Source organism: Hippocampus guttulatus, chromosome 1, assembly GCF_054856545.1.
Source record: "Hippocampus guttulatus isolate MCC_2025c chromosome 1, RoL_Hgut_1.0, whole genome shotgun sequence".
NCBI lineage: Eukaryota > Metazoa > Chordata > Actinopteri > Syngnathiformes > Syngnathidae > Hippocampus > Hippocampus guttulatus.
The window spans coordinates 27593833-27616538 of record NC_141261.1 but is presented as its reverse complement, the minus strand read 5'-3'; the positions used below and the strand labels follow the sequence as shown (position 1 = coordinate 27616538).

At 43.8% G+C, this 22706-nt stretch overlaps 1 protein-coding gene across 2 annotated transcripts in view; it reads right to left on the bottom strand.

The window, feature by feature from the left end:
* Positions 1-326: 326 nt before the first annotated feature.
* dock3 (dedicator of cytokinesis 3) overlaps positions 327-22706 on the bottom strand; it is a 64561-nt gene continuing 42181 nt past the window's right edge. The window contains exons 24-54 of one of the 2 annotated variants that reach the window (XM_086124239.1): positions 22498-22690; positions 22274-22401; positions 21618-21764; positions 21418-21516; positions 21233-21327; positions 20953-21028; positions 20778-20878; positions 19792-19850; positions 19517-19665; positions 19340-19425; positions 18485-18511; positions 18310-18405; positions 17903-17963; positions 17518-17611; positions 16481-16629; positions 13969-14055; positions 13772-13876; positions 13285-13426; positions 11202-11368; positions 10029-10115; positions 9636-9815; positions 9486-9569; positions 8714-8830; positions 7757-7899; positions 6516-6657; positions 5280-5361; positions 4054-4169; positions 3869-3953; positions 3672-3794; positions 3399-3481; positions 327-2767 (exon numbers count right to left, since the gene is read on the bottom strand). In XM_086124239.1, the coding sequence (XP_085980365.1) occupies positions 2159-2767; positions 3399-3481; positions 3672-3794; positions 3869-3953; positions 4054-4169; positions 5280-5361; positions 6516-6657; positions 7757-7899; positions 8714-8830; positions 9486-9569; positions 9636-9815; positions 10029-10115; positions 11202-11368; positions 13285-13426; positions 13772-13876; positions 13969-14055; positions 16481-16629; positions 17518-17611; positions 17903-17963; positions 18310-18405; positions 18485-18511; positions 19340-19425; positions 19517-19665; positions 19792-19850; positions 20778-20878; positions 20953-21028; positions 21233-21327; positions 21418-21516; positions 21618-21764; positions 22274-22401; positions 22498-22690 (3912 nt within the window). In that variant the 3' untranslated portion in view covers positions 327-2158. The remainder of the gene's footprint in view (positions 2768-3398; positions 3482-3671; positions 3795-3868; positions 3954-4053; positions 4170-5279; positions 5362-6515; positions 6658-7756; positions 7900-8713; positions 8831-9485; positions 9570-9635; positions 9816-10028; positions 10116-11201; positions 11369-13284; positions 13427-13771; positions 13877-13968; positions 14056-16480; positions 16630-17517; positions 17612-17902; positions 17964-18309; positions 18406-18484; positions 18512-19339; positions 19426-19516; positions 19666-19791; positions 19851-20777; positions 20879-20952; positions 21029-21232; positions 21328-21417; positions 21517-21617; positions 21765-22273; positions 22402-22497; positions 22691-22706) is intronic. The other variant, XM_086124249.1, reaches the window with a different exon arrangement.

Below are 22706 nucleotides of genomic sequence, written 5' to 3'. Positions count from 1 at the left end.
CGCAATTGCCACGGCTCATCATTTTATTACATGCATCCTGGGGAGGGGGGGGGGGGTGTCAGAGGTACAGACAACATCAGGTTTTGATCACGACTTCATACACCACCACAACGGGCTTGAAATAACAACCAACAATGTTTGATTGAAGTACAGACTTTCAGGTTTAATTCTTCAAAAGGATATGAATTACAGCCATTATGCAGAGTACCTCCCTTTTCAGGAGCTCAAAAGTATTTGAACAAGGACTTGAATACGTACTAATACCGCCGCCTACTGGTGAGGTCAGGCTACTTCGCTTAGCCGTGCAAAGACAAAGGGGGTGCCAGTTGGGGATGCTGATAAAAGATTGTCTTTATTGTTTGGCATCGTTAATGAATTCCATACCACAGCAGTTATGGGAGTAGGAAAACCACTTTTACAACCAAACACTGTCCGATCATGCTAACACCATATGTACAGGAAAGCACATTGAAAAGTGTATAAATTATTTATATGAGACTCATAGTCAAGAAGGGTGGAGACGGCCACAGTCGAATGAATTCTTCCTTTTTCAAACACCGATTATAGATAGTTATCAATTACATTGATCTCTGGAGTACATGTATATACACAAAACCACAATAAACCTTTTTTCGGGGGTGTCTGCATTAATTCTCAAAAATATCTCACAATACCGCGGTATGTACAGGAACAGAATTTACACTGGAAAATTGTAATCGTTCCGGTAGTTTTGAGTTTCGACTCATTGTGTAGTTCTCTTCTTCCGTCGATACTCGCATGGTGTTTCTCTCTTACCACAGGCTCATTTCCATACAGTACAGCAACGTGTGCGGTACGAGGGCCCTTTGCAAATAAGCACACACCACTGATGATCTCACATACAAAAATAGATGTCGTCTAGTCAGCTGGAAATGTGATGTACAGTCAGACAAAGCCTCTGCCTGCCAAATTAAAAACCAAGGGATGAAGAAGAAAAAATAACACCTCAACATCACCTTCCCAGCCACCGCATTGAAACAAACAACGCCTGCTCTCCGCCTGAAACACATGACTCGTTTTCACGTCACAGGCCACGAGGAGAAGAGTCGCAGATAGGATAAAGAAATCATCGGCTCTACACCACAACCTGAAACCAAAGCAAAAAAAGAAAAACATCACAAAGCGGGTCCATTTTTCCACAAGGGAGTAAACACAAAGAGCTTCCAGTTCAGATGAGAGGTCAAACTGTATGTGACTGCACTTAAGGCAAGTAGGCGATTCCAACACTTTCTGAGTGCGTCGGAGGCTTGACAGTGTCATCATCCAGGTTTAGCCCTCACTGCTTAACAGGATCTGATACGGTTAAGGAGAGGGGAGCAGAAAGCGTGACAGAGAAAGGTGTGAAGTGAAGAGTCCTTGCAGCCTTCATTCACGGAGAACATGACGCTTTTGGGGAGTGACTCGTTCCAGACAGCCCGTCACTCCACAGCCGTTGCGCTCCGCCTATCGCTTTAGGTCCTCAACAAAGCCTCAAATCCAAAAAATAATCTGAAGAATCAGGTGTGCAATTTGAGGTTTGCTGTACAAGTAGATCAGCTGGAATACATTCACGTGGGTTTCCATACGCATGGTACGGATAGAGAATAGTCAGTCCCTTGAGATGGCGGTCCGACCTTCGCAACCCGTTCAACGTCTTAGCCGTGACACGGAAAAGAGCGCGTCATTCCAGTCATGAGACACTATTAAGGAGCACTTAACAGTGGAATGGACGTATGAAGCCTTTTGAAAACACGAGCGTGTAGCAAATTTATCAAAATAACAATTGCTGTATATGAAGCGTTGAAAGCAGAAGAAGTCACATCACTGTGAAGAACAACCACCTGACGCTGCGTTGTGAGTTCATCCTGCACAGGCGTGATCATGGTCGCTAGACTTCTCAAAACGGCTGTCAAATTATTCTCAAATGAAAACATGCTCACAGACAACTTGTACAACTGTGTACAATCAAGATCTTTTTTCTGGCCTCTGATTCGATGGCTCATTTTCTATTTTAAACACGTCGAGATGTGCGGCGCGCACCACCGTCGCCCTCACGCGCACTGAATGGAAAGGCAAGGGACCATCCTCTCCTGCCGGACTTCCACTCCGTGCACATGAAGGCAAGAGACACCTTTTGGGATCACTGCGCCTCCTCGTGCTCCTCACTGATGCATTGCTCCCAGGCGTGCTTGCCCTGCTCATCCCTGTGGCCGTGGGGGGAGTGGAAGATCCTGCGGGGCAGCGGAATGGGCTGAGGCTGCAGGTCCTCTTCCGGGATGCAGCCCTCCCTCAGGTAGGGCTTGGGCGGGATGGCCGGGGGCTGAGGCCTACGATAGGGGATGTGATGAGGACCGTGGGTGGGCGGGTGATGGTGAGCGGCCGGCCCGTGGGAGTGGCCGTCCAGCCCAGAGTGAGCGTGAGCGTGAGTGTGAGGGTGGGCGTGAGGGTGCGAGGTGGGGCTGCGGTAGTGGAATGGGCGGACCGGGTCCACCGAGTCCATCTCTGCCGTGCCGTAGTGAATGTGCAGGTAGGAAGAGGCCAGGTACTCGTCGGGAGGCGACCACAGGTGGCTGGGCAGCGGCTCCAAGGCGTCATTCCTGATGGGGCCGGGATCGGGATACTGGCCGCTGAAGTTACTCTCGCTCAGGGATGAAACGCCGCTGCTGGCGCTGCCGGACAGGGTGGAGTTACTGCCCCCCAAAGCTGACTGAGGGCTGGTGGGGGAACCGGGAATTGGGTGGAGGGGTGACTGGAGGGAGACCAGAGACAAACAGAACTTGTTACAGAACGCGTGAAGAACAACTCAACCTGCATGGAGAGCCGCCACGCCTTCATCATTGTGACAAAAACTGATTTGAGAAGTGCATTGATGAGGATGTTGCCACTGGAGATGAAAAGGGTGTTGTGGCAGATGACAAATGGGCATCTGTCGAGCAAGTGAACGCAAGGGGGTGAAGAAAACCTTCTCACCATAAAGTCGATATTAAAGGCAACTTTTTTCGTGATGTCAAAATGAGAACAAGATAAATAGTGTCGAAACGTTTACCTTGTATAATGTAAAAATCAATCAATCAATAAAGCCACAAAAACCTCATAAAAATGTGAATGCGATTTTCGTTATTCATTTACTCCAAAAGGTCTGACTGGATCCATCCAATAATCCAGTTATCACCAACGCTATGACAAGCATATCTTCAAATGTGCTTCTGCAAATTCATCAACAGTGAAAAACACATAACTGATTTCAAAACGATGGTAATCATACTGAGCACATGATATAATTAAAAAAGGCTGCCCAAGATGAAATGTATTGAAAATTATGCCCCACCCTGTATATATAATTACACCTCAATATCATATTCCCCCTCCCACGTTTGTACCTTTCGAAGTGAACGCACAGGCAGGGCAGGTGGAGGATCACTGTTCTGGGAGTTAAATGCATCGCAGTGCATCAGGAAGTGTCCTAGAGAAAATATATACCATGGATGACAACGTTTCTTTTTTTTTTAAAGCACAACCATGTGGATTTTCTATTTTCGGGTTCATACAGCCAAGCATCTGGCCCCAAATCAGGAGTTGGCAACCTCATGTTGACTCATGCTCTATATCATGAAAAAAGGGCTGTGCAAAACGTGCTGTAAACAGGACATTACCTGGTGGGAAAGATCGAGGAGGGACGGGGGGCATAATTATACCTCCAGAGGAAGTTGGCATGTAGGACACCTGGTCCCTGTTCTCTCCATCCAGGTTCCAGCTGTTGGTCACATTCGGAAACACTGCAGGCAAAAGAAAAGGCTGATCATGCTTGCAAATAACACAAATGAAATATTTCACGAGGTTTGTGGTGCACCTTTCTCTGGCAGCGTCATGTGAGGATCTGCACAAGGTTTGCAGGGGCTAACTTGTTGCAGTAAGGCACGCTGCACCTGGTTATTCTGGACAAGATGACAAATACGGTGTCAGAGGCTGAGCTGGTTTCGGAAATGGTCAGCAAAATGATTGTCTCTCACATGATCTGGACACATTCCAGCTTACCTGTCCGTTTTCTGCCATGTTGTAGTACATGGAATTGTTCGCCCTTTCACGATGGGATGGCAGCAGGATCATCACTTCCCTGTTGTGTTTGGCCTTGTCAGGCAAGGAGGGCGAGCCTGTGATGGGAAGAATCGGTACATGTCAAATGTGAAGGGGACGTAAGTGTATTGCTGCCACATAGCTACGTAACTCTAAAGTACTGTGAAAAAATGAGCACAAGTCTAGCAAAAAGTGCAATCTAACTGTGAGCATGGGTGGCGTTTTCTTTCTTTTGGTGTTTTGCTAGACATTGCACATGTAGAATTGGGTGCAACGGGACATTTGCGCCGTTGTGGGATAGAAGTAGCCTTTTCCCGGCCAGTCCTAGTGGCATCTCTCATTTGGATTCAAATCAAAAAGGTCAGAGTACAGAACGCCCGAGTACAAATTGTGGAAACAGAAATAGACTCGCTGGATAAATCGCATTATACTACCTACACTTCGAGTTAGACCTGCTTTTTGTTAGTCTAAACTCTCGTCTACCTTTTGAAACCAAATCTGTGCCGCAGACTGTGTCATAGAAAACAACCTCGGTTCCCAGAAGACCTCGTGATGCGCAGCGCGGGCTACCAAATTCACACACACGCTAAACTAGACCTGCCCTAGTACGAAAATGGACTTGCGCCGAGCGTAGTCTACTTTCTGTGACCAAATTAGCAGGCGGGTCGGGGGTCGCGGCAGCTCCGTGTGCCGGAACGCCCAATGAGGTGCAAAACGGCCCCAAAAATGCTAGATTGGACCTGTCCAGACACTAAAATAAAGTTGTGCCAGTTATTACGCCAACCACACGGGCAGCAGACAACAAAAATAGGACCTCAAGTGTTTGAGAAGAAGACACAAACGCTTGAGTGGCCTGAACCAAAAAAACAATTGCTTTATTTTGCTTTGCCAAACACGGAAGTCAAATTTATCATGATAAGTGATGTCATAAGTGTTTTTTTTCCTGTTGTGGCAGCAATACGCTTTTATAAAAAGACCCACGCTAGATAAGCGTTATTCCATAGGGAAATAATTGAAGTGATGAAAAGGTACACAGTAAATGTATGTAGTGTATGTACAGTATACAGTTCATGCATAAGGAAACAGGATTATTGTTATTAATTTCCACAGTGAATGTCATACAATACACGACCACATCATGCGAGACTATCGCAAAGAAGCATCTCCAACCAGATACAGTTACATACCTCTGGCACTCGAAGGAGCAGAGTTTATAATTTGGGAGGAGTTGGAACGTATCGAGCTCAGGCTGGAGGATGAAGGGCTCGGCTGCAAAGCAAAATACATGGACGAGGCAGGAATGAGATTGTCGTTCAGGGAATAACCAAAGATAAGTTCCTAAACAGAATCCCGACAGCAAGTATGGGCAGTGTCAGTGTAGTGTGCTGTGTCATCCAGATTCAGTATTGGTTTGAATTGAACAGACAGGTCATCCCTGAAGGTTTGAGAGATGAGGCTGCTGGAGCACTGACATTGATAAGAAATCTCTACTTTTGCACAGTGGTGCCCTGAGATACGAGTGACCCAATTTGCGAGTTTTTCGAAAAAGAAAAAAAAAACAGCCGCTGTTGGGGTGATTTTTTTCGTCTTTTTGCTTCGACTTGCAAATGCATACTTGCGATACGGCTGCTGTATGGTGGCAGTGAACTCAACACCACCTAATTTCAAAATAAGACACATTTTGGACAATGGTGATCAGTTAAAAAAAAAAGAAGAGGCTTCAAGATGATTATTGCCTCTCCCAGTTGAAGGTCACAGTCAAATTAAACATAAACCAAAGATTGCACTTGGTGTACTTAAAACAAACTTTTTGTCCACTAGCATAAGGCTAACACTAAATAGCATCTTAATGCGGTGCAATTGCAGATTGTGACATAACAGTGCAGCAACATATGGAGACAGACAACATAACAGGAACAGTCACATATTCCTTATCCTCTGCAAAAGATGACTACTAACACTGACTTACAGTACAGTATATCAGTATGTCTCTATTTTCCTGCCTCAGGTGGTGCATACACCAGAGGGAGCAGGACAACGTCCATTGAATTAATGCAAAAAAAAAAGTGTCAAAAACGGTTTAATTTCTTTACATTCAATTTATGTCATGACTGTATGTTTTTACTTTTTATTTTGATAAAGTATAGTATTAAAGAATGCTATTTCCTTAAAAAAATCAAACCACATGTCTTCAACATTGATTGTAGTGAAGGCTGAAACTGATGAATGGCATTTCCATACATTTCAATGCCAAAAAATAATTTGAGATAATGGGTGTTTTAATTCATAAGCGTAGTCACAGAACTCACAACTCAAGGTATCACTGTATTCCAAACCTTTCACCCCAATAAAGCATCAGTGTTTAAGAATCATTAAATAAAATTGAGAACACGAAAGTGCACTTTTTAGATTTCAAGCCTTACCTGCATGTGTATGGCCTCTTCTGGGTGATCCCCCATCAAACCCTCCGTCATTATGGCCAAGTTTCCTGTTCCTGTCTCGCTCGACGTGTGAGAGGACAGCGAGGAGGACGAGTGACGGATCGAACCCTGTAGGTTCAGAGGGCTGCACGAGACAATTGGTTAAAGAGAAAATCTGGGACTCTCTTGAGGAAAAAAACCCCTGCAGAACATCAATACTGTAGGTGATGATATTCATGAACTCATTCATGTTAGGGGGCTGACATTTGATCCGCATTGCAGTCCACCAAAATTGACGGCATTCTGTCACGTTGCAAACGTTACGTGACCAAACCCAGACAACTGGTGAGCCAGGACGCTCGTAATGCGAGCCCAAGAGCAAGTTCATATCGATTCCTATCGACAGCGCTATGGACATTAATTCACTAGTGCAATATTAATCGATTTATCAGGAATAAATATCATGCTTGGACTAGCAGGGACACATTCAGCATATTGCAGAAAATGTTGCCCTTTAATTTGTCCCATTTATTCCCCCCACTTCCACGCGGTATGACCCGCTGAGTCATGTGGAATAGGTTTTTAAAACCCCGTTATAAAGCTAGATAGCATGGAACAAGTGGTTAGCACATCTGACAATTTTGAGGTTCTTGCTTTAAGGTGCTCTTCCCATGTTAAAACAAAACAAAACATGAATATTAAACCATTTACCTGTATAAGATCGTGAAATACGTATATATGTGTTAATCGATTCAGTCCATATTTGTCTTTTAGATTTTGGAATAATTAAAAAGTAATGAAAAGAAATCAAGTTACAGTGCATTACTTGACTGTTATGATACATGTATTTCATTATTCATGAGATTTCGTGACAGATTTTGTAACTACTAACTGTATTAGAATATATTTTTAGAGTAACCCTCCCAACCCTGAAATGAAGCCAGTTGTCCTTTGCAAAAGTTACATTGCAGTTTAGCTTCTTTTATCACATGCAAAATGACCCTAACCTTTGTTTCGACATGTTTTTGTTGCAACATGATTCAGCAGAAACAGCTTTTGTGGGGAAAAAAAAAACGCAGCAAAATCCCATGAGGCATGAGATCCACAAAAAGAGAACCGCAATGTAGCGACTATTCTGTTTTAAGGGTGAATGAAATTTCCGCAAATCCTTCATTTGAATACCAGGAGAGATTTGAGCTCAGCATATGGTGCAGATGAACTAAGGTGTGTGTTTGGTGACTGACCTGTGTCTGTGTATGAGCCTCAGACTCTCAGGGCTCATGTGGCTGTGGGAGGAGAGGACGCCTCTGGTAGAATTGACGCCGGAGCAGCCAGCAGGGCTGAAACGGTCCACGCCGGGCACACCCTGCTGTGTCCCAAATATATACTGCTCTGAATATTTACACCGCTCACATGTCAATAGTGTAAAAATGCGACAATCAGATTAACCCAGGGGTCAGAAACCCAAAATGTTGAAAGAGCCATATAGGACACAAAAAACAAAAAACAAATGTATCTGGAGCCACAAAAAAAGAAAAGCCTTCTATAAAACTTACAATGAAGAAAACACATGCTGTATGTATGTAGGAGACTGGACTGTCTCAGAATTGTTTGTTATTCATTCCTTTGTTGTGTGTTCACAAACACCCCCATATAATTTATTTTGTAATTTCCTCGCTTGATTTTTTTCTTTTGGTGTATTATTTTCGCTTTTCTTAGTGTCAGTGAAGTGATCATTAATTTCCGTTTTTCTGAGGCTGTCTTTGAACGCCTCTAGAGACGAAGGAGAAGAGAGAAGGCACGGAGTCGGATGCAGACGTGTCTGTGTTTGTCAAGACTGTTAAAGCATAAATAAAGTGTACGTTTAAAAAAAAGACACGACAGCTCTCCTTTTTTGGAGCTGCGACATGTATCTAATCTATATCTATTTGAGCTATATTAGCCTACTATCAAAATATTTTTCCACTTTCACATTTTTTTTATCAAGCTCCAGGGAGTCACTAGATGTCGCTAAAGAGCTGCATGCGGCTCTGGAGCCACGTGTTGCCGACCCCCGGGTTAACTGTACCAGCCAAAAAGGTGATTACGATTAAAATTTGATTAATTGCATGGCGCTATGCGAAACCAGTATTCTATAGCTGCATTTAGGGAGAAAGACAAAAAAATGTCAAGGTGTTTAACTGTCCCATGCCGTAACTCACGTGGTGCAACCCAGTCCTCATCATGTGGAACTGGTCCACCAGCTTTTTGTGCAGTGGACGCATCTCTGGGTGGACCAGCTTCTCATGAACAGCCAGACCCACCCCAAGAATGTGGACCTACAGTAAGAAATCAACAAATGTGGAAAATTTCATAAACATAACTCAATTGAACGAAAGAACTAAACAGTTTGTGTCACACTGCCGCTCCTTCTGGTGAGCCCGCCTGGGCCATCTGGGGGCAGTATAGGATCAATAAACAGATGTACTGTTCATAGAGATGAAGCAAAGCCTCTCTCAGCTCATCAGTAAGACACTAATATTTTTTCTTCCCAGAGGATAAATAACATGTTACTGTAAATTCTGTGTTTCTGGAATGTAACATCAATTTCATTTAGCATTAGCATCAAACTAGCGGACTGAAAGGCTCAATGATGTGCTTGTTTTAAATACACAAAGTGTAATTTGTTTGATGTTTAGTTTGACAGAAAGGCTCAATTAGGAGTGGCATTTCACAACTTGAAGTTCTTCTGAAGAATTTCTCAAGAAAATGAGCTGCATGTGACATATTGGCGAAAATATCAGAATTGACCTGCAATGCGAATGCAGTCTTACACTGCCGTCAGTTGGCCAAGACGGACACGCACTTAATGATTTTTTTTTAAAATATGGTACGATATACGGCAGTACCATTTTTCCTTGTTAGAATATACACAACAAAAAATGTTGTCCTTTTGGGGAGGGTTGGGAGTGGGGGTTGGAAGCTCAGTCTGACCTGCTCCTGCATCATGTCCTTGAGGTGCGTGATCCTCTCAGCGTCCTCAGGGTGACTGCTGATGTAGTCCTTGTCGAAAAACGCCTGTTGAAGAGGCAAGGGTCAAAGGGTCAAGACAATTCCACACATGAGCCGCTGCTCTGTGTCTACCTCTTGGTATCTGGCGATGCCGCCATTCACCGCGGCGTCGATGACCCCGTTGAGGCACATGCTGAGCGGGTTGATGTTGCCGTGATGTTGTCTGTGCTGGTACTGGCTGATCAGAGTGCGCAACTCCTGGGTTTTATTTTCCACCACGTAGATGGCATTCTCCAGAGGGCTCACCTCCACCTGCAAGTATAATTCTTGTTTTGGTTTTTCTCATTTATTTCAGGCAACAGAATTTTACAGAGAAACACAAGAATATATATTTTTCCAGATCCTACTAACAAGGAAAATACAAAAAAAGAAGGAGCGTTATCTGATACGGAAGGAAAGGATGATTCAAGAGCCTAGAGAACAGACACGGTTACAGTAAATACGACACACAGTGATGCTGCTCACCACTTCTCTCCTTTCCACCTCGGCCCAGCGGGAGATGCCCGGGAGAGGGCGGGAGAGGATCAGCGTGGTTCTCTCAATCCACAGGCTCTGTTGGATCAAGCAGACAAGAGAGACATCTACACCTGGCGTCGTGGCTCACATTGTGGTCACTGTGTAAGAGTGGGGAAATGGGCAGCAGCCTAGCAACGCACCACATCAATCCGCCAGCGCACTGAAGAATTGACGTGAAAGTAAAAACATGCAGTTTATGAACTTAGTGATTGTAAAGCGTGAGTAATATGTATGTATGTATGTATGGAGTGAAATAATTGTCTTATCCAAATTGAATCAACAATTTGAATGACAATTTACAAATTGTCCTTTACCTTCTTTGATAGGATGATAGGAGGGCATCCTATCATTTCAATAAGGGATGCTGATTAAACATGAATCAAAATATGACGTTCTTACTGTCACTCCTTTTTGTCTTTGCCCTTTTCCTAATTCCCCAACGAGAAAAATGTTCTTGCTATATTGCACTGCAGTGTTGATGACTAAAGTGACGGCATCTTCACCCACCACAATTACAATACTTGTTGAAGTGTTGTTGATATCTTGGGACATATTCAGCTTTAATTTTGCAATACAGCATTATAACTTAAATGTCAAACACCTGCAGACACTTTTTCGACACTTGTGTCTGCAGCCATGGCAGCATTGCGAATGACAACCTGTTCTCACCATCTGTTGTCTCTCTCAGTGGCAAACGCCAATGCGTTACATTTAGTTGGTGATCATAGTCGTGCTGTTGTGGTACACGATACACTCTAGCTTCTTTGATGATCATTTTTAAATATTGGGATGCAGTGAAGCTGTACAATGGCGAGGGATGCCTGTACAGCTCAATTAACCACAACTACAGGTGAGTCTAGTCATCATGAAAATTCTGACTTGAATTGTTTTTGTCTTCAGTTTCTGAGAACTGGATTAAAAACTCCTTATGTTCCAAAGGAGCTGTCTTGTACTTGCTGAGCACTGCACTTCGTCACGGTCAGACACTGCTGCATGAAGTGCTCCTTTCTCACCACAGAGTGGTGTGATCGCTAATTTTGCAGCATCTGGGCCTCACTTGAAGGAGCCACGCATTTCAAGTCGTGCTACATCTAAATTCCGAGAGCGACTTCCTCACCGTACCCTGAACTCATTTTCGCGGTCCTTGGGGCCCTTGTGGAAAGGCCTGTCATAGTGGAAGCGGCTGACGTTGTTTATGCGGTAGAAGCTCTTGATCCTCTCGGGCACTCGCTCCAGTTGAGGCACATCTGAGATGTCTGACACTGGAGTCACTGCATAGATCTGCAAATCTTCAAGCTACGTGTCAAGGAACACACAGACAGGCAGGAGGCACGAAGGCAGAACGTACACTACAATATTACAGTACTTGGATTGATTTACTGTCCTCTTTATAGCCATTGGACCGTCAGGTCCACACGCACACGCACGCACACACACTGTGACCTGGAAACAGTTGTGCCATCCATCCATTTTCGCAGGGTTGCGGGGGTTGCTGGTGCCTATCCCAGCCGTCTTTGGGCAGTAGGCGGGGGACACCCTGAACCGGTTGCCAGCCAATCGCAGGGCACACACAGACGAACAACCATCCACGCTCACACTCACACCAAGGGACAATTTAGAGTGTTCAATCAGCCTGCTTTGGAATGTGGGAGGAAACCGGAGTACCCGGAGAAAACCCACACAGACTCAGGGAGAACATGCAAACTAGCTGGAATTGCACCCGGTACCTCTGCACTGTGAGGTCGACGCACTAACCACTGGACCACCAGGCCGCCGCACAGCAAGATGAATTGTGAAATGTTTCGAGCAATCTTATTATCTGCTCATGTTCAGCTAAATGCTCACTGGACGACGACGCTTCACAACGCAGGTGGACAATGACCCCGAGCGTACTGCGAAAGCAACCAAGAAGTTTTAGACGGCATAGAGGTTATGCAATGGCCAAGTCAATCACCTGCCCTGAATCCGAGTGAGCGTGCATTTCATTTTTTGAACACAAAATTGAAGGGAATCTGACCCAAGAACAAGTGAGATCAGTTGCAGTCGAGACCTGGCAGGGCATCATCAGGGAGTGTCGCTGATGACAAATGATACATTGCAGAATTCAAGCCGTAACTGAGTGCAAACGATTTGTAACCAAGTATTACAAGGAGAAAGTCTGTCCCATTAAATTTGGTCTCTTAAAAAGTGAAAAACACACAGACAAACTGTTGTAATTCCTATAATGTTCACCAGATTTGAGTGAACTGTGAATTCACAAGCTGAAAGTCTGCAATTAAAGCACTTACGTTAAAAATTTCTGTCCTATTTGGTGTTGTTTAGAGCCAAAAAGAGAACCGTCTCCCTGACTGTGTTCAGAATTGACTGCTGACATTCAAAGTCACGTTTAATGGGAGTCAACACACACCTGCAACCTTTTAAAGCGCCTCCGATTAACCCTGAATCAAATTCAGCTCTTCTATTCAGCTTTGCTTGACTTTTTGTGTTTGAGCCAAAGATACCTTTTGGAATCATGGCTAAAAAGTTCTACCTTGGACCATTTTCCTACTCGTGTTTGAGACATTTTGTGAAGGCTAAACATTTTGGCCATAATTCCAAAAGGAATGTTTTGGCACAGCCATGCCTAACAGTGAAGCGCAATGGTGGCAGCGTCATGCTTTGGGGCCTTTCTTTATCCAACTGGAACAGGGCCTTAGAAAAGGTGGAAGGAATTATGAACAGCTTGAAATAGCAGTCAATGTTCGTGAACGTACACCCAAAAAAATAAATAAAATCTGGCTTCTGCTACAAAAAACATGAATATCAGGTCAAGCCTACGAGAATAGATGAAATTTGGGTGGGTGGTTATTTAGAAGGCACTTTAATTGCAAGTACTCGCCTGAGTTTTGAACGTCATTGGTTAGAGGTCACATTAATGTTGAAAGGGCTTTTAAAATGATTTATCTTGGTCTCAATTTTGATATTGCAAAATCCTTGCATTTGAACAAGGGTGTGTAGACTTTTTATATCCACTGTAAGTTTGACATTGGTACATTTTGGTTAAGCAGTTATATCACCCTCTTATGTATTTCAATGTTGCCTTTTTTGGTGACACTATTACAACATTACCTCTCTGATTCACTATCCGACAAAAACAGAAAAAGAACACTGCAGCGGCAGGGGGAAAAAAAAAACCATTTTGGCCATAGGGCAGTGAGTGGGATACACTGAGCATCACTCTGCAGGATGGTGTCATCGGGTTGGTTGGGATGCTGCATGGCGATTGCTTGCGGAAATTCTCCCAGCATCCTTTGCTGGAAGTCCTCCAGCCGTTCATAGTCATAGCCACGACAGACAAACTCTTTGTTCTGGAAAGAGGCAAAGCGACCATCACATGAACGAGAGTGACACGTGGACAAAGTGGCTAAAGGAGCATTTTGAACAGTGGGCTCAGAAATATACAAAAAGTATTAGTAAAGTATACAAATGCAAAATGCTCTTTTCATTTAAAACACAGATATCTCAACTTTTTTTGACTGAGGGCCTCATACAGAGAAATGTGTGTGTGGGGGCGGGGGCACATCACCTTATGTTTATGAGACATACTGTAAATTTAATATGCTGCAGTTAAACATATTCATTGGGGGAAAAAAACCTTGAATTTGAACTTCAATGACTTTTAACGACGTCCTCTCTTCCTCAGAAAGACTTACCCTGAGGAAGAAGGGAAACTTCCTGCCATAGAAGCCCATTCGGAAAAATTCGGGTTCAATCCGCTGCTGTTCAATAATGTTGTCATAGTAGGCTGCCTCCATTTTCTTCCATAGAATAACATGGGATGAAAATGGCAAAGTCACTGGGTGAATACTTTGGCAACGAGAGCACAAGGAAGCGCACACACTTGACTTACCCGTATCCAGCTGAGGCTCTGGTAATCATATAATGTCTCATACTGGAAAGCCAGCTCCCGACACAGAGAGATGCCGTATTCCCAACACTGCAAGACAAAATACAAGGAAAGTCCAATTCTTAACATTCATTTAGAAATACGGGGACTCCGAGCAAAAAAATGTAAAAATAAATCGAAAATCTCAGCGTCCTAGCCAAGAAAGCATTTGCGTGGAACCATGTAGGTGACCTAACCTATTTAGGAGGCGTGTGCATCCCTCTACAAGAGACGATTCCATATAGTTTTCGATACGTTATGTGTGACAATTCGATTTGAAAATGGAACCATTAACTTTGGTGCGACTCAGTGAGCTTACAATTCGATTCAATATGGTATGGCTGTGTTCGAGAGGGTATGAAGCGACAACTTTTTTGTTGTCATTTACCCACATTTGAAAGAAAGAAGTTGTCAAAACTGTATGTGCCATTCCCTTCTAACATCTATCTCTCCAATAAAAGATGATTCGATACATTTCAAAGAGGAACGATTCCATTCGATGCACTCGCATCTTTGAAATCAAAAAACGGTTTTCCGGTTCAAACCGTTTTTTCGGGACATACCTACGACAGTACTCTATACTCGATCTACTATGTACCAGTGGCAGCACAGTGGTGCATTGGTTCGCAGCACTACAGTCTGATTGGTCAAATCTTGCCACAATTTCCCTCTCGGTTGCTCCGAGGGGATATGGTCTCACTAAAGTGCAGAGCCCTCTAAAATAATTACATTTTGTGGATGAATACCAGCCGGGGAAGATAGACTGTCGGGAGGAAATCACATTTTGAGCAGATATTCGACCCGTATTGCAGATTGAACGAAAGGAGGCTTTTTGGACAGAAGAACATCCTGTATAAAATGGTACCACTGTTCCATTGTCATTCCAAAATAGAGCTTGTGAATGACTGCAACTTTCAGTTAATCGTCGTCAGATGCGGAAAGCGCTTCAAAGACTGCTGTCAAGCCCAGCTCCCTCAACACCTGCTTGTAAACTTTGACAGATCCATCTTGGAGAGACTCTGACCTACGTACTGTTGCAAAAGTTGGATCAACAGCTGTACTATGAAAAAAAAAAAAACCTAACAACTCAAAAAGTAATACTGCAATGTAATATTAAGAAAATGTGTTCTGCAGATCTCACGTCATCATCAAAACGCAGCACTGTTTTGTGAAAGCAAACAAATAACAATGTTGATATTGCAAATATGATTCAATAAATAAGGTGAATTTTTCGGTGTGAGGACTTCAAATACAGGTCAAAGCTTTTTTTTTTTTTCAATGTCGTCTGCCAGCACTGTCACACCCCTTTTCCCATCCATGCACAAGCTTCCATATTCCCTCAGCGTAAAAATCTTTGGACTGATGTCTCAGCCGGTCGCTCGCAACACTTTTGACTTCATTGTGACTTTCAAATTTGGTGCCTCTTGTGAACGCTTTTGAGGGACCAAACAGGTGAAAGTATGAAAGGGCAGGGTCTGGGCTGTAAGGGGGATGCGGGAGCAGTTCCCAGCCCAGCTCGTTAATGGTCTGCACCGTTTGGGCTGCTGTGTGAGGCCTTGCGTTGTAATGAGGCAAGACGACTCCTTCTGACAGACGTTTGTTCTTTATATCTCTCTTGGTCTGCCTCAGCAGTTCACAGTTGTGAGAAGGATACTTGACAGTGTTCCTTATTCACACAAGTAGCAGAAAGCTTTCCTTGACGCAAACAGCAGAAAGCAGCTATGATCGGTGACTGTTCTCCATTTGTTTGTCTTTTCTTCCATCCGTGCATCCATTTTCTGATCGGCTTTATCCTCACAAGGGTTGGCGGGGGGAATACAGGAACCATCTTCGGGCAGTAGGCAGGGGACACCCTGAACCGGTTTCCAGCCAATCAGACAGAGACAAACAAGCATCTGCGCTCACACTCACAACTAGGGACAATTTAGAGTGTTCAATCAGCCTGCCATGCATGGTTTTGGAATGTGTGAGGAAACCGGAGTACTCAGAGAAAACCCACGCAGACACGGGGAGAACATCCAAACTCCACACAGGAAAGCCGGAGCTGGGACCGAACCCACAACCTCCGCATTGTGAGGTTGACGCGCTAACCATTCGACCACCGGGCTTGTCTTTTTAAGAAAAAAATTTTCTTTTATTTCTTTATTATATTAATTATATTTATTTTCTTTTAAAGATTGTATTGATTTATTGTATGTAGTTCTGAAATTTGTAATGGCCCAGTCTGCATTTGTAACCGCAGCAGCCCTGGGCCATTGGGCCACTGTTAATGTCAGACCCTGCAGAATGCATGTCGTCACTCATAATAACTACAAGCTAAGTTTGAAAGTAAACAGGTAAATATAGTTATGTAACAGCCAATGGGAAAACATTTTGGGAAACATTTTCTTGTCTCACCTAGCCGTCTCTTGTTGTACTTAAGGCCCGCAAATTTCAAGTTCCATTGTCAGTGTGCTCAAGCTCAAGGTTGCCTTACCTTGCCCTTGTTGAAGTAGTGAAGAATTTTTCGACTCAAGTTCTCCTTGCGTTGCCACTCGCTCTGGCAGGGATAGTGGAGAAAATCCCTCAGGGGCCGGTCCTCCCAATGGAGCAGCTCCCAGTACAGTAACAGGGTGAATGCGGCCTCTGTCAGCAAGGACACACAGTTCAGCATGAAAGTGTGAGAAAATGTGCACTACAGTATTTTCATATTGGAGTGTCACAATCTGCGACACATGTCAGAGAGCTTGCACAGTTTGGTCGCAAGAGCATCCCAGAAGTTTGCCGACATTTCGGGCCATGTTTTTGTGAGCAGATGTCAGAAGCCGCCTGGAGCGTAGCAACTGTCTTTTATTGAATTAATGAGCAAAGGAGCAAAGTTCAGCCACACAGATGAAATTATATCTGCCACACTCTGTCCCCTCTGCAGCCAACTTTTAGTACAGTACACTGCATGGCGCATTTTTATTTTATTTATTTCATTTCTTAGATTTACCGACAACCTCTTTTGAAGTTCTGTTCACAAAAACACATACTGCATATTTTATATGTTACTGTATGGTAGAGCTGTGCAGAGAAGGGAACTTTTGGATTCAAGTCAGACACTGCTGCGAGTCTTGCCACAGAGAATTTTTTGGGTGGCAACACTCACGTCTCAGTATGCATGATGTACCGTTACAGAATGAAGAAGGCCAAGCGGCGAGCGAGAATCAAACTTTTTAATGAAAACAAAAAGGATTACTGCTGGCCATAACAAATCCCCCGCGCGTTACCTTCACGGCCTCCTCAGACCGTAGGAAATCACAGAACGTGCAAGGGTCGCAACAGTATGTACTGTATGTGAGGGGAGCACATCATCTGTAAAAGCGTTGTGCCTCCAAAGCAGCATTGAATTCGAGTTCAACTGTAAAGCTGACAGTCAATAAAGCCAAAATTCATACCCTGGATACAAAACGTTTTATGCGACAACAAATTCAAACCGCTGGCAACTCTGCACCAAAACAATTGCCTCAATTGAGGAAGTATTTTCACTACCTGTGAAGTCTTCTGCTTGGAGGTGCATGTCACACAGCTTATGGATGTAACGGATGTACATGTCCTCCTTGTTGACCTCCGATTTGTAGAAGTTCTGGGTTTGAGTTAAGAAGTGAAGAAAGGTCTTTTTAAAACAACAGCGTGGGGACACACACAGGCGAGGCAACTTTATTTATACAGCACATTCCAGACACAAGGCAACTTGGTGTGCTGAACACAAGCAAAGCCACAGCACTTAGAAACATTTACAAACAAAAGCTAATGACAATCAGAATCAAAACTGAGAAGACAAAAGTAGCCCTACAAAACTACTAATAGGAACGTACATTGACTACATTTAAACACGTGAACAGAAGAGAGTAATGCTATTAAAATGATGACTCACCATAAAGTTGACAGAGCCACCCATTTTTTTATTCTCGACTTCATCTCCTTTCATGCAGTCCCTAAACAAACAAAATAAACAGTGCTGTGAAATAAATATACCAAACAGACTCAAATCATCTGACACAACAATAGGCCTTCAGAATTATTGCATAAAAGGTCCTGCCGTCTTTTTTCAATTTGATGAGCTGATTTAAAAATTCAGTTCATTTAACAAAACGCTGCGTATATTCATTTTGCACACTGCACACATTCAGGTAAGCAAATCTAGCTCACTTCCAAAAGAGTGAAACCTCCTTCAAGTGCGACAACTGTCGTTTCTTCCATTTTGACAGACGTTTTTTGTTATGAATAGAATAAAAGTGTCCAGTTCTTTTGCCCATGCAGTGCCCGTGACCATGAACATACCTGTAGTCCAGCAGTCGTTCCACAAGTCTTGTGACCGATGTGACAAATGAGATTCCCGTCTCTCTCCAGGTCTCCTGCTCTATCTTCTCCAGTAGACTGAGCACAAACAACGGCCACATGTCCTTAGTGAGGCTGCAAGTTGAACTCCAAATTCTGTGGCAGCTCTGTAACTCACCTTGGGTAAGGTCCAAACAACTGGGTCCTAGGGTAAGATAGACAAAAAGAACATTCAATCCAATTTTCATTGGATACATGGAGCAGGCTTCAAAGCACACGCCTCACTGAATTAAAGGGCCAAGTGAGCCCCACATGGGAAAGCGCTCGGTGAGAGAAGCAAGCAAAAACTCCCTCTTGGGAAGATATCTCGAGCGGACCGAAGACTCGGTGTGGGGCAGCCGTTTGTCTCAGCAGGTTAGGTTAGAGCACATCTTGGCAAAAGAGGGCCCGCAGGAAACATCCGACCCATCCACAATCTTTGACCGGCCCTCGCGGCGTTTATGAAATCAAAATAAAATGGAAAGTACGCAACACTCATATTTTGATATGCACTTGTGTTGGCAGCGCCAATGAACAAAAACAACAACTTGTCTTCAGCATTTGCAACTTACGAGATATTGGCGCTGCATTTAGTGACTTTTTCAACAAATAGCACCAACGGCAACTGCGGTCTTCATTTTAGCAACATTCTTGTTATTTCACGCACAGTGGAAGGAAGAGCCCGGGACCGAGAGACATAAATATACAGTGCTACAATTGTCTGGGCCTTAACCCTTTCAGGGACAGCGGTTACTACAGTGGACAGTTTTATCATGTTATCAGGTTACAGGGTGCATCGAAGGGTTAACTAAGAACCACACAGAGGCAGAGAGCAAACCAACAAATCAGCGAGGGCAAAAGTAGATCCATAGCAAACAGCTACAGCGGGTGATGGTCCACGAAACATGAAACGTGGAGAAAAAAAAATATGGATACGTTTGTTGGATGACCTTTACGAAAATATTGAAAGTGATAAAGCAAGGTTGACGCTTACAAAAGGCTGAAGAGCTCCCTGTGATTATCGTCGCCTTTGCCATCCGACACCATGCTGTCCAGCTTATCCATCAGTTCCGCCTCCACCTACAAACAACACACAGGCGCAATCCAGCAAATCGTGTGGGTTGGTTTGCTATGACTAGACAACTGCGGCAATGAAAAACGGCATGATGACCTGTTTGAAGTTTCCATTTTTCCTCTGCTCCCAGTCCATCATATCATGGAAAATTGGAATCATGATGTTTCGAACTTCAGTCTGAGGGACCAGGGTGACTCCCAGGAAGGGACCCATCATTCCTGGGATGAAGTGGGGTTTGTTGTCACCTAAATAAAATAAAAAATAATTTATATAAATAAATAAATAAAAGCTGTCCTATATCTTTTGTTGTGAGTTAGAGCTGCATCGTGATGTGCGTTTATGATGGGAATGATATACGGTATGAGTCAAACCTAATTTTTGCCACATGCTGAAGAGCTCATACGCCATCAGTACCCTCATGTCTCCATACCTGCAGAAAGGGATGAGAACATCATCAACATACGGGTGTATGGGTCGATTTCATCAAAAGGTGCTTTAGAGACTTTCCAATTTTCTAACATTTTCCATTCAATTTCATAGTCATCGTGTTAAGTAGATGTTATGACACATAAATGCATATTAATCAAATTTCCACACATTTTTAAAAATGCAATGATAGCAGAGTGGACATGTAAAACGGCAATTTTTGAAGGGGCATCCTGGAATGGGGGGGGGGGGGCATCAACATCGACAACAATATGTTTGGGATGATTTGCCTAATACTTCACTTTTTTCGTGGCCTTGGCCGAAAGACACCCAAATATAATCCAAAATGACCATTACCTTTGATGGGACATTCACCCTGCTAAGATATCCGCCATGTATGTCCTTTGATAGGAAAGTTGCCCCGACCAACCTGACCGACACATAGGTATGATTGTGGGGCCGCTCTCATCTACTGTATAATAATGTGATCTTTAACCCGAAAACTCATGGACCGGTCTTTGCTTGTTCTCCGCCAACTGTTGCCAATTCTGAAACTAACTGAATTGGCTAGTTCTTGTCCAAAGGGGTGTTTTGACTGGACTGGAAAGTATTTTCTGTCCGTTAAATATGTAATTCCGCGTCCGTTACATCGAGGTGGTACTTTATACCTTTAAATGAGAATCATATGAACGGGCACACCAGCGCATCTCTTCACAGAAGCGCAGTGCAAAGCAGGCGCCGCTGAGGATGTTTTTCATCGTCACAAAAGTTGGTGGCGCGTTGTCTTCATCGCAAATGGGTCATTTGCTGACAATATTTACGCAGAAAGTATGAATCGGCCTTGATTGTGATGAGGACACCAAAGGCACGTCACTGTATTATTGATCCGTATGCAATTGGAAAGGCTGCAAACTACATGGAATTTGCTTACTTGTCCAGAACTTTCTTTCTCTTGGCGGGCCCAAGCGCCTCCAGCTGTAGACTGGGCTGATTGATGTAGAGCACGGTCAGGCTGAAAAAGGAGTTCCACACCTAACAAAGGAAAACAAAGACCATGCACATCATGGAAATGGAACAGATGTTTGGGTGTATTGAGACAGACGCACCTTGAAATCAAAATCGGCCTCGGAAAAGTTCTTGTGCAGCGCCGGGGAAAGAAGCTGCGTTGTCACAACGATGATGCTGCGGAAAACAAAGCAAGCATGTCACTGTCAGCCCTGCAAAAATCAAAAAGGTAGCTACCAAAAATAGATGACAGGGATGGCAGCACAAGTGTAACCTTCACAACAGAGGAATTTGAAGAGAGTCTCATCTAATAGCAGCCCGTGTCCCTGAACCATCAATGGCACAATGACTGCACGTCACAAAGGAAGAAGTCAGACTCACTGACTGGTGAGAAGTCTCATGACGCTCCAATCTCGAGGGAAGATTGTCAGTTTCATCAGGTTGCGGAATACGCAGAAAATCTTTAACAGGAACTCCTTGAGATGAACATGTGTAGCATGGAGTTTAGGGCTGAGGCAAGAATGCTTCAGGGGAAAAGATTTCAGATATTTATGCGGTTTCCTCACTTTGAGCTCCTCCTTGCTGTGGAAGTTGTTGAGCAGATGATGAAAGTGGATCTCTGTCATCTGTCGGAGCAGAGAAAGGAGACAGGACACGTACTCCCCCTAGAGGAGAGAAAATTACACATCACGGTTTGGTAGGGTCCTTGAAATGCACAAAAAGAAAATGGTTTCATTCACACATGGGAAGGGTTTATTGTACTTACCGTGATCTCTGCAGTGCACTGGGGGCAGCGTTGTCCTCTGGTTGTCTCCACAGAGTGAGACTTGCTCATGATTGACAGCAGAGTCTGGAGCAACACGTCCAAGAGGCTCTCCACCATCATCTCCACTTCCTCCTGAACAGACGACTCCTGAGGGTGGACGAGTTAAGACAATAATGCAATCTGAAAAGACACCGCTCACATTCGAGAACAGTGATTCTCAAAGTGTGGTCCGAGTACCACTGGAGTTAGGCATGCTCCCTCTAGTGGTACAGGAAGAAATGACTTATTTCGTCACTTTGAATTGTTGTTTTTCAAAAATTCATTCAGGCATAGTTTAATTTATTTTTTTTACGTGTAAAGCTTTTTTTGATCATTACTAAAGTAGACTTATTTTCCTATAAGCATATTTAGGAGCATTTAGGGTGACTTATGAATACATCTTGAGTATTTAGATCACGCTCAGGGAGCATTTTGCAGATTTAAGAGTATAAGAGGAATTTCAATTGAAGCACATAAAAGTAACTTCCATTGAGTACTTTATATTTCTGTAACTTGTAGGGAGTATTTGAGAACCACTGCCAAGACAGCTAAATTGTTTGACGGCTGAATCTGACTGAAAAGGATAGCCCGACTGTTTGCTTGACAATGCACCATACCATAGAACTGCTTTTGATGATGGAAAAGATGCTGCCAAGGATTCCAGAACAGATAAGGAGCTCTCTCTGCTGGCGCAAGTGCAAATGAATGTGGTGCAGAACAACTGGTAGCAAAATGCTTCGAGACTCTGAAGGAAACGCCACAGAAAGAGGATGCAACTGAATTCAAATGCATCGGTGGACTGCGATGTCATCATTGGGAATTCTTACAGACAAATCCTCACCAGGAAAGAAGAAGAGACGGCTTTCAACGGTGCGCGCAATCGACTGCAGTTTGACAACATCCATCGACTGGCCAATGTCAACAGTGCTGGGCATACTTCCGAGGGTTCCGCGGACGTATTCGGCCACTTCCTGAACCGTAAACATCTGCAGCAGCTCATCAAAGATATCAGGGAAGCTGTTCAGCAAAGCCGCCTAGTAGACAAATAAA